Source organism: Hyla sarda, chromosome 6 (genome assembly GCF_029499605.1).
Source record: "Hyla sarda isolate aHylSar1 chromosome 6, aHylSar1.hap1, whole genome shotgun sequence".
NCBI lineage: Eukaryota > Metazoa > Chordata > Amphibia > Anura > Hylidae > Hyla > Hyla sarda.
Genome location: NC_079194.1, coordinates 53,624,746 through 53,637,288, shown reverse-complemented (window position 1 = coordinate 53,637,288; position 12,543 = coordinate 53,624,746). Strand labels below are relative to the sequence as shown.

Here is a 12,543-nt window from a genome sequence, read left to right as displayed (position 1 = left end):
TCTGCTCCAGGTATGGGGGTATGCGGGGAGTTGTAGTTTTTCAACTGCTGGAGGGACACAGGTTGGAGATCACTGCTAGAGATGAGCGAATTTACAGTAAATTCGATTCGTCACGAACTTCTCGGCTCGGCAGTTGATGACTTTTCCTGCATAAATGAGTTCAGCTTTCAGGTGCTCCGATGGGCTGGAAAAGGTGGATACAGTCCTAGGAGACTCTTTCCTAGGACTGTATCCACCTTTTCCAGCCCACGGGAGCACCGGAAAGCTGAACTAATTTATGCAGGAAAAGTCAGCGACCGCCGAGTCGAGAAGTTCGTGACTAATCGAATTTACTGTAAGTTCGCTCATCTCTAATCACTGCCTTAAAGCATAGATTTTCTCATACCTTTTTATAAGGATAATATTTTCCCCATTGTTCAAAAGAAAAGTTTTGACTTAATGGGGTACTCTGGGGAACTAAACCCATAGCCCATCCTTTCCCTCTCACCAACCTATTTGTCTCTCAGTGGTCTTCAAACTGTGGCCCTCCAGCTGTTGCAAAACTACAATTCCCAGCATGCCCGGACAGCCAACGGCTGGCCGGGCATGCTGGGAGTTGTAGTTTTGAAACAGCTGGAGGGCCACAGTTTGAAGACCGCTGGTCTATCTAAATATTCATTAGCTATAGAGCAGTTTCCCTCTTCCAGCTGTCACTTAATGCAGGGAGTGAGAGAAAGACGTCATTATCAGATCCACCTTGTCTCTTGCAAACCCCTTGAGACCTATCCCTCACCCTCCTGGAAGACAAACACCATGGGGAGATTTATCAAAACCTGTGCAGAGGAATAGTTGCCCAGTTACCCAGAGCAACCAATCAGATCACTTTCACTTTGCAGAGGCCTTGTTAAAAATGAAAGAAGCGATCTGATTGGTTGCTATGGGCAACTTTTCCTCTGGACAGGTTTTGATAAATCTTCCCCCATGTGATTTCTGTCTTGTCTGGCTCCCCTCCCTCTGAGAGGATCTTGCTTGGAGAGAAACAGCCCAGCATCTCCTCAGCACATGACACTGCTCTTTGCCTGCTGCCATTCAGAGCGTATCATGATTTATTGCTGGGGGGGGGAGGATAGTTTGAAGGAAAAGACATGTACAGTGTGTGTTGCTGACTGTTTACAAAACAGCATGCACACATATAGCAAAAGCAATTGGCTGGCAGCCATTAGAGATGAGAGAACTTACAGTAAATTCGATTCGTCACAAACTTCTCGGCTCGGCAGTTGATGACTTTTCTTGCATAAATTAGTTCAGCTTTCAGGTGCTCCGGTGGGCTGGAAAAGGTGGATACAGTCCTAGGAAAGAGTCTCCTAGGAATGTATCCACCTTTTCCATCCCACGGGAGCACCTGAAAGCTAAACTGATTTATGCAGGAAAAGTCATCAACGGCCGAGCCGAGAAGTTTGTGACGAATCGAATTTACTGTAAGTTCGCTCATCTCTAGCAGCCATTACACAAAGCTGCACTGACTGCTGGGAGTTGTAGTCTGTGCTGCAAGCAAAGATAAATATTCAGGAGACAACAGGGGCCACAAGAGCTGCCAAAACCACATGGACAACTAGAGGGGACACAGAACAGGTATTATGGTGGTTTTGGGGCATTTTTATTTTTCTTAACTTCCCCGGAGAACCCCTTTTATCCTTCACCTACATCCTGTCCCATCTACTGCAGTTTCTTTCAACCATGTTATCCATGCTTTACAAAAAAAAAGGTGTAAATATAAATAGTTTTATTGCTATGTCAGACAATGGGGTATGTTTAATCAAAGTGGCATAAAAGACTTTCAAAGAAAATGACATTTAACCCATGGTGGCTTAACACAAAGGTTGAGTCTGAACGTCTTGTATGGGTGACATCTTGTTCGGATTTAAGGATAATAATTGTTCATAAAAAATCTGCTTCACCAGGTTTTTCCGTCAATTGTTAAAGCTGCGAGTGAACGTAAGGCCGCTCATAGAGCTCATTCACAATGATTTTGGCAATCTTCTCTGGTTCATTCAAATGTACAAAATGATTTCCATCCACGATAGTGGACTGAAAGCGCTAAAGAAACAAAACAAAACTAAAGTCTGTATTTAATTTTTTTTACATTGATAGTACAAAACAGTAGGGTCAAATATTTTATTGTAATGTGATTAGAGGGACACCAGATCTCAACCAGTTATTTGCAGCCGCTTCTGTGCACAATGGAGGCAGGGAGCCAGTTTGCCGAGCTTCCCTGCCTCCTCAATAGGCCGCGCAATGCCTGCCCTTGTGATGACTATTCTAATTTCTTAACGCTCACGTCCTAGTGACCCGAGGGTGGAGAAATTAGATTATTCGTATCGGGGGCACATTAAGGAGGCAGGGGAGCACAGAAGTGCTTTAGCAATAGGGTAACAAAGGGCCATAACTTTGCAACTACAGAACCAATTAAAGTAAGTGGCCCCTCAATTTAAAGCTGTTCACCCGCATTATAACCCAGTGTACAGTGGTCCCTCAACATATGATGGTAATCCGTTCCAAACGGACCATCGTTTGTTGAAACCATCGCATGTTGAAGGATCCGTGCAATGTAAAGTATAGGACAGTGGTCTACAACCTGCAGACCTCCAGATGTTGCAAAACTACAACACCCAGCATGCCCGGACAGCCGTTGGCTGTCCGGGCATGCTGGGAGTTGTAGTTTTGCAACATCTGGAGGTCCGCAGGTTGAAGACCACTGTTAGAGGAAGTTGTACTCACCTGTCCCTGCCGCTCCGGACTGTCACCGCTGCCCGGGATGTCGCCGTCCATCGCTGTCGCCGCGTCCCCGACGCTCCGGCAAGGCCTCTGCTTCCCCGGCATCCGAGCGCTCCGTCGCCACCATCACATTGTTACGCACGCCGCTCCTATTGGATGACAGGATGGCGTACGCAGCGACGTGATGATGTCGATGGAGAGCGCCGACGTTGCAGGGGATCCCAAAGAGGACAGGCCGAAGCCCCGAGGACAGGTAAGTGATCGTCAGCGGACCACACGGGGCATCGTAAACGGCTATCCCGTGGCAGCTGAAGCAGTCTGCGCTGCCGGATAGCCGTTTATGCGATGGCCCCGACATACAAAAGCATCGTATGTTGATGCTGCCTTCAACATGCGATGGCCATCGCATGTTGAAATTATCGTATGTCGGGGCCATCGTAGATCGGGGGGGGGGGGGGGGGGGGGGAGGGAGGGAGGGTCGAGGGTCACTGTATTGGGTTTAGTGTGGGTGAACAGGATGTCAATTTCCCTTTAAAGGAAAACTGTCAGCCAGTTCACCCACACTAAACCCAATATAGTGGTTGATAGTGTGGGTGAACTGGAGTCCATAAAGGGTTCACTTTTTTGTGTGCTCCCCCACTAAAGTTGTGTTTTCGGTCTCCTCAGTGGTGCCTGGAGTCACACGCCCCCTGAGCGCAGCACTGTCTGTACAGCGCATGCGCCTCACGTTTTTACACAGCTCATCATCAGGACTTAAGAGCTGCGTAGAAAAACGCCAGGCGCATGCGCTCTACAGACAGAGCGCTCCGCTCAGGGGGTGTGTGACTCCACAAGAACGTAGGGTTGCAGTAAATTAATATGCAAACTGGGTGGGCTTAGGCACCTTCGTCTGGGACCCAAAGCGTGACGGATGGCGGGAGAACCGCCTTCAAAGCACCACTGAGAAGTCGGACAACACCGCTTTAGCGGGGGGAAACGAAGTGGCCAGGGCACACAAAAAGTGAACCCTTTATGGACTCCAGTTCACCCACACTATCACCCAGCATATAAGGTTTAGGGTGGGTGAACTGGCTGATAATTTTCCTTTTAATACACAATAGTACATTACAAATTACAACACATCATAAAGCATAGACTAACCTCCCTCAAGTTTTCTCTATATCCACGCAGTAGTGCTTGTCCCATATCTGTGTAAACGCCTCTCATTAAATCCGCTGATATTCCTTCATTTGCCCTATAAGAAAACATGTAAGATCCCAAGACCTGGTTTTAGTGGTTACCTTGAAGTAGGACGCTGCGTTTTTGTTTCCGGCTAAGGTATACATTTTATATACTTGGAAAAAGGGGGAAAAAAAATTATATAACTAGAGGACAGCATAGCCACAAAGTGGCGCATTCTAAATCAGTGAGGATGAAAGAAAAACACTTACCAAAGAAAGGACAACTGCAGCGCTAGCAAATTAGGGCCCAAATGTAATAATATCACAAGCTATATACGTTTCTAAATGGGATCCATTAGCTGGTCCTGTTTCTCCGCTATGCCGCCACCGGAAGTAATCTCCTGGTCCCCTAACGCACGTAGCGTCGACCTATTATTCTCTATGGAGCCGCCATCTTGGTCGACGCTACGTCACAAATGCCCATAATGCGCCAGGGGATTGCTTCACTCCCCCTGCAAAGTTTTCCGAAGCTAGAGCGGGGAGGAGCGAGGGAAGAGGCCGCACGTCTGCAGGACATAAGCCACGCCCCTTGGGTTCGGAAATCTCACGTCACACCCCCCGCTCTTACATTACACAAGAAGCAGGGGGAGAGTGGGGACGGATACAGCTCGGTACACAGCTCCATCCCCCGCACACAGCTCGGTACACAGCTCCATCCCCCGCACACAGCTCGGTACACAGCTCCATCCCCCGCACACAGCTCGGTACACAGCTCCATCCCCCGCACATAGCTCCATCCCCTCCCCCTGCTCTGTCTCCCCAGGACCTCATCTACCTCGGGGAGGCTGTAAGTTTGCACGGGGAAAACACAGGGAGGGGAGAGAGGACGTCCGTGCACAGCTCCTTCACCTCCATAATGATGTGTGAGGAGGACAGACTGCAGGGGAATAAATATCATACTGGGGATGATTTCTATGTGTGAGGGAGGGGGGGAGACTCCTGAATGACACATGCTGGGAGTTGTAGTCCCTGTTATGTGTGTGAATGCCAGTGTTTCCCAACCAGGGAATGCTGGGAGTAGTAGTTTTGCAACATCTGGAGAGCGAAGGGGGGGAGGAGGGAGAGCAGCAGCTAACAGGAAGCTGGCGCAGGGAGTCATGGGAAATGTAGTCTTTATGACATGGCTGCTTACTGCTACAGGTGGCACTTACAAGAGAATGGCTGGGCCAAATTTGACAAATGAGGTATCGTTGGAAAGGTCTTTGAAAGAGCTATCAGATGAGGTAAACTTTTTTTTTTTTTTTATATGTATGAGCGCTGCAGATGTCCTTTAAGAGAGATGTCTTGAAGGGAACCAAGCATCCGATTTTACGCGCCCGTAAGCAGTCCCCTGGGCGGGGAGCTCCTCTCACCTACTCCCGTTGTTTGGCCGACAGCAACTCCCCCTCCGCTTCATTCATGGGCCGCATCATTACTGCTCACTGAACAGACTGAGCAGAGCGATGACACGGACAATCAATCAGGCGGAGAGGGCGTTGCTGCCGGGCAAACAACGGAAGTAGGTGAGAGGAGCTCCCCGCCCAGGAAGCTATAATCCTCACCATCCCCGCAGGCAGCAGCATCCCCCAGCGATGGTGAGGATAACGATTTTACCCTATATAACTCTTGGCAAAGCGTTATTTAGGGTACAATCTGATGATTGGTTCCCTTTAAAGGAATAGCAGCTACTCCCCACATTAAAAGCATAAACAATATTTTTCCTATATCCAGGAGGACTCTTGAAGCTTACCAATGGAGAAGAGAGAGAAGTTACAGTGATTTGATTCGTCACAAACTTCTCGGCTCGGTAGTTGCTGACTTTAGCCTGCATAAACTAGTTCAACTTTTCAGGTGCTCTGGAGACTCTCTCCTAGGACTGTATCCACCTTTTCCAGCCCACCGGAGCACCTGAAAGCTGAACTATGTGCCTGAATGACCTCCCTACAACGCCGGGGCATGCTCCTGATGAGGTGGCGGATGGTCTCCTGAGGAATGTCCTTCCAGACCTGGACTAAAGCATCCGCCAACTCCTGGATAGTCTGTGGTGCAACGTGGTGTTGGTGGATGGATCGAGACATGATGTCCCAGATGTGCTCAATCGGATTTAGGTCTGGGGAACGGGCGGGCCAGTCCATAGCATCAATGCTTTCATATGACACACTCCAGCCACATGAGGTCTAGCATTGTCTTGCATTAGGGGGAACCCAGGGCCAACCGCACCAGCAAATGGTCGCACAATGACTGAGGATCTCATCTCCGTACCTAATGGCAGTCAGGCTACCTCTGGCAAGCACATGGAGGGCTGTGCGGCCCCCCAAAGAAATGCCACCCCACACCATTACTGACCCACTGCCAAAGTGGTCATGCTGGAGGATGTTGAAGGCAGCAGAACATTCTCCACTGCGTCTCCAGACTTTGTCACATCTGTCATATGTTCTCAGTGTGAACCTGCTTTCATCTGTGAAGAGCACAGGGCACCAGTGGCGAATTTGCCAATCTTGGTGTTCTCTGGCAAATGCCAAACGTCCCCCACCTGTGGACATCGGGCCCTCATTCCACCCTCATGGAGTCTGTGTCTGACTGTTTGAGTGGACACATGCACATTTGTGGCCTGCTGTAGGTCATTTTGCAGGGCTCTGGCAGTGCTCCTCCTTGCACAAAGGCGGAGGTAGCGGTCCTGCTGCTGGGTTGTTGCCCTCCTACGGCCTCCTCCACGTCTCCTGATGTACTGGCCTGTCTCCTGGTAGCGCCTCCATGCTCTGGACACTATGCTGACAGACACAGCAAACCTTGCCACAGCTCGAATTATTGTGCCATCCTGGATGGCTCAGGCCACTTGTGTGGGTTGTAGACTCCGTCTCATGCTACCACTAGAGTGAAAGCACCGCCAGCATTCAAAAGAGACCAAAACATCAGTCAGAAAGCATAGGAACTGAGAAGTGGTCTGTGGTCACCACCTGCAGAACATCTCCTTTATTGGGGGTGTCTTGCTAATTGCCTATAGTTTCCACCTGTTGTCTGTTCCATTTGCAAAACAACATGTAAAATTGATTGTCAATCAGTGTTGCTTCAATGCCAGAGTACCTCAGCAGGGTGCTTGTCCAGCAGTTAAAAACGGTGATGCTTCAAAGGTGCGGCTCGGAGGATTACTGTTTCCTATCCCAACTCTGGGGTTAGGAATGATTCTGCAGGAACGAGATGTGGTAAAGTAATTCCTTTATTTAGACAACGTGTTTCGCAAGGGGTCCCTTGCTTCGTCAGGTCATAACAAAGACATACAAGCGTTCTTTATATACATGCACAAGATTTTGAAAAATTGCGGCAGATGGGACGTAGTGTTGACGTCACTTAGTTGCCGGATGTGATCGGCTTTGCCATTGCATCCCTGTCATGATGCTGATTTCGGAGTTAAAAGGTAAATTCAAAGAACATGTCGTCACATACAAAAGGATCGCATGAGCATACTCTCCGTTTTGTGGAGACGATCAACAATAACCCCTTTGGGATCATCCTCACCTCACAACAATCCACCGAAAAAATAGAATTTCTGGACCTTGAAATTTTGCATGATTCTTCCAAAATACATACTGCCACCTATTTAAAAAAAGTAGACGCAAATAGCTCCCTTTCTTTTAACAGTGCACATTTGAAAAAATGGAAAACCAATATCCCCGTCAGTCAATTCAAAAGAATTAGAAAAAACTCTACACTAACGGACACCTTCCATAAGCAAGCAGAATTATTAAAGGAGTAGTCCAATGGTAAAAAATTCTATACAGTTAGCAACAGTTTAAAAAGTGATATAACTTTGTAATATACTCACATAACCCATCTGGAACGGAAAGAACCTTATTCAGTGATTTCTCTCTAGACAGGAAGCAGCATAATCCAGCATCTCCACCTACACTTCTTCTACAGCCTGTGGTCAGCTCCTCATTCCTTTCCTCATAGTTCTCAATATGTGAGTGCTCACCAATCACAGCACTCACACATTGAACCAATCACAGCACTCACACATTGAACCAATCACAGCACTCACACATTGAACCAATCACAGCACTCACACATTGAACCAATCACAGCACTCACACATTGAACCAATCACAGCACTCACACTGAACCAATCACAGCACTCCTGCTTGAGCCTGGTCACATGGGTGCCATGCTGTAAGCCAGGAGAAGTGTGAGGGAGAGAATGAGGACTGACACTGCCCCTCCCCCCCCCCCAGCTCTGTCTACACAGGACCTCACATATCATGGGGAGGTTTCAAGTTTGCATGGGAGGAGGGGAGGGAGGACGTGTGTGCGGAGACATATTACACAGGCTGGGGATGCATAGACTGCAGGGGAATAAATATCTTACTGGGGATGATTTATATGTGTGAGGAGGGATCTCCTGAATGACATGCTGGGAGTTGTAGTCCCTGTTATGTGTGTGTATGCTAGTGTTTCCAAACCAGTGTGCCTCCAGCTGTTGCAAAACTACAACTTCAAGCATGCCCTGACAGACTTTGGACAGCTGGAGGCACACTGGTTGGGAAACACTGTTCTAGCCTATTAAGCATACATATCATGTTACATCAGTGTTTCCCAACCAGGGTGCCTCCAGATGTTGCAAAACTACTACCAGCATTCCCTGGTTGGGAAACACTAGCATACACACGTAACAGGGACTACAACTCCCAGCATGTCATTCAGGAGTCCCCCCCCCACCACACATAGAAATCATCCCAGTATGATATTTATTCCCTGTAGTCTATACACCACCAGCCCGTGCAGTGTAATATGTCTCCTCACATATAGAAATCATCCCCAGCCCCTGCAGTGTAATGTCTCCTCATATATAGAAATAATCCCCAGCCCGTACAGTGCAGTATGTCTCCTCACATATAGAAATCATCCCCCGCCCGTGCAGTGTAATATGTCTCCTCACATATAGAAATCATCCCCAGCCCGTGCAGTGCAGTATGTCTCCTCACATATAGAAATCATTCCCAGCCCGTGCAGTGTAATATGTCTCCTCATATATAGAAATCATCCCCAGCCCGTACAGTGCAGTATATCTCCTCACATATAGAAATCATCCCCAGCCCCTGCAGTGTAATATGTCTCCTCACATATAGAAATCATCCCCAGCCCGTACAGTGCAGTATATCTCCTCACATATAGAAATCATCCCCAGCCCCTGCAGTGTAATATGTCTCCTCACATATAGAAATCATCCCCAGCCCGTGCAGTGTAATATGTCTCCTCACATATAGAAATCATCCCCAGCCCCTGCAGTGCAGTATGTCTCCTCACATATAGAAATCATCCCCAGCCCGTGCAGTGTAATATGTCTCCTCACATATAGAAATCATCCCCAGCCTGTACAGTGCAGTATATCTCCTCACATATAGAAATCATCCCCAGCCCCTGCAGTGTAATATGTCTCCTTACATATAGAAATCATCCCCAGCCCCTGCAGTGTAATATGTCTCCTCACATATAGAAATCATCCCCAGCCCGTACAGTGCAGTATATCTCCTCACATATAGAAATCATCCCCAGCCCCTGCAGTGTAATATGTCTCCTCACATATAGAAATCATCCCCAGCCTGTACAGTGCAGTATATCTCCTCACATATAGAAATCATCCCCAGCCCCTGCAGTGTAATATGTCTCCTCACATATAGAAATCATCCCCAGCCCGTGCAGTGTAATATGTCTCCTCCCATATAGAAATCATCCCCAGCCCCTGCAGTGTAATATGTCTCCTCACATATAGAAATCATCCCCAGCCCGTGCAGTGTAATATGTCTCCTCACATATAGAAATCATCCCCAGCCCCTGCAGTGTAATATGTCTCCTCACATATAGAAATTATCCCCAGCCCCTGCAGTGTAATATGTCTCCTCACATATAGAAATCATCCCCAGCCCCTGCAGTGTAATATGTCTCCTCACATATAGAAATCATCCCCAGCCCGTGCAGTGTAATATGTCTCCTCACATATAGAAATCATCACCAGCCCGTGCAGTGTAATATGTCTCCTCACATATAGAAATCATCCCCAGCCCGTGCAGTGCAGTAGGTCTCCTCACATATAGAAATCATCCCCAGCCCCTGCAGTGTAATATGTCTCCTCACATATAGAAATCATCCCCAGCCCGTGCAGTGTAGTATGTCTCCTCACATATAGAAATCATCCCCAGCCCCTGCAGTGTAATATGTCTCCTCACATATAGAAATCATCCCCAGCCCGTGCAGTGTAGTATGTCTCCTCACATATAGAAATCATCCCCAGCCCGTGCAGTGTAATATGTCTCCTCACATATAGAAATCACCCCCAGCTCCTGCAGTGCAGTATGTCTCCTCACATATAGAAATCATCCCCAGCCCGTGCAGTGCAGTATGTCTCCTCACATATAGAAATCATCCCCAGCCCCTGCAGTGTAATGTCTCCTCACATATAGAAATAATCCCCAGCCCGTACAGTGCAGTATATCTCCTCACATATAGAAATCATCCCCAGCCCCTGCAGTGTAATATGTCTCCTCACATAGAAATCATCCCCAGCCCGTACAGTGCAGTATATCTCCTCACATATAGAAATCATCCCCAGCCCCTGCAGTGTAATATGTCTCCTCACATATAGAAATCATCCCCAGCCTGTACAGTGCAGTATATCTCCTCACATATAGAAATCATCCCCAGCCCCTGCAGTGTAATATGTCTCCTCACATATAGAAATCATCCCCAGCCCGTGCAGTGTAATATGTCTCCTCACATATAGAAATCATCCCCAGCCCCTGCAGTGTAATATGTCTCCTCACATATAGAAATCATCCCCAGCCCGTGCAGTGTAATATGTCTCCTCACATATAGAAATCATCCCCAGCCCCTGCAGTGTAATATGTCTCCTCACATATAGAAATCATCCCCAGCCCGTGCAGTGTAATATGTCTCCTCACATATAGAAATCATCCCCAGCCCGTGCAGTGTAATATGTCTCCTCACATATAGAAATCATCCCCAGCCCCGCAGTGTAATATGTCTCCTCACATATAGAAATCATCCCCAGCCCCTGCAGTGTAATATGTCTCCTCACATATAGAAATCATCCCCAGCCCGTGCAGTGTAGTATGTCTCCTCACATATAGAAATACTCCCCAGCCCGTGCAGTGTAATATGTCTCCTCACATATAAAAATCATCCCCAGCCCGTGCAGTGCAGTATGTCTCCTCACATATAGAAATCATCCCCAGCCCGTGCAGTGCAGTATGTCTCCTCACATATAGAAATTATCCCCAGCCCCTGCAGTGTAATATGTCTCCTCACATATAGAAATCATCCCCAGCCCGTGCAGTGTAATGTCTCCTCACATATAGAAATCATCCCCAGCCCCTGCAGTGTAATATGTCTCCTCACATATAGAAATCATCCCCAGCCCCTGCAGTGCAGTATGTCTCTTCACATATAGAAATCATCCCCAGCCCCTGCAGTGTAATATGTCTCCTCACCTATAGAAATCATCCCCAGCCCGTGCAGTGTAATATGTCTCCTCACATATAGAAATTATCCCCAGCCCCTGTAGTGTAATATGTCTCCTCACATATAGAAATCATCCCCAGCCCCGGCAGTGTAATATGTCTCCTCACATATAGAAATCATCCCCAGCCCCTGCAGTGTAATATGTCTCCTCACATATAGAAATCATCCCCAGCCCCTGCAGTGTAATATGTCTCCTCACATATAGAAATCATCCCCAGCCCGTGCAGTGTAATATGTCTCCTCACATATAGAAATCATCCCCAGCCCCTGCAGTGTAATATGTCTCCTCACATATAGAAATCATCCCCAGCCCGTGCAGTGTAATATGTCTCCTCACATATAGAAATCATCCCCAGCCCCTGCAGTGTAATATGTCTCCTCACATATAGAAATCATCCCCAGCCCGTGCAGTGTAATATGTCTCCTCACATATAGAAATCATCCCCAGCCCCTGCAGTGTAATATGTCTCCTCACATATAGAAATCATCCCCAGCCCGTGCAGTGTAATATGTCTCCTCACATATAGAAATCATCCCCAGCCCGTGCAGTGTAATATGTCTCCTCACATATAGAAATCATCCCCAGCCCGTGCAGTGTAATATGTCTCCTCACATATAGAAATTATCCCCAGCCCCGCAGTGTAATATGTCTCCTCACATATAGAAATCATCCCCAGCCCCTGCAGTGTAATATGTCTCCTCACATATAGAAATCATCCCCAGCCCGTGCAGTGTAATATGTCTCCTCACATATAGAAATCATCCCCAGCCCGTGCAGTGTAATATGTCTCCTCACATATAGAAATCATCCCCAGCCCGTGCAGTGTAATATGTCTCCTCACATATAGAAATTATCCCCAGCCCCGCAGTGTAATATGTCTCCTCACATATAGAAATCATCCCCAGCCCGTGCAGTGTAATGTGTCTCCTCACATATAGAAATCATCCCCAGCCCGTGCAGTGTAATATGTCTCCTCACATATAGAAATCATCCCCAGCCCCGGCAGTGTAATATGTCTCCTCACATATAGAAATCATCCCCAGCCCCTGCAGTGTA

At 47.6% G+C, this 12,543-nt stretch overlaps 1 protein-coding gene across 2 annotated transcripts in view; it reads right to left on the bottom strand.

Moving 5' to 3' along the window:
• Positions 1 to 1,440: 1,440 nt before the first annotated feature.
• SERHL2 (serine hydrolase like 2) overlaps positions 1,441 to 12,543 on the bottom strand; it is a 52,480-nt gene continuing 41,377 nt past the window's right edge. For both annotated transcript variants that reach the window (XM_056528075.1, XM_056528074.1), the window contains exons 12-13: positions 3,895 to 3,988; positions 1,441 to 2,076 (exon numbers count right to left, since the gene is read on the bottom strand). In XM_056528075.1, the coding sequence (XP_056384050.1) occupies positions 1,957 to 2,076; positions 3,895 to 3,988 (214 nt within the window). In that variant the 3' untranslated portion in view covers positions 1,441 to 1,956. The remainder of the gene's footprint in view (positions 2,077 to 3,894; positions 3,989 to 12,543) is intronic.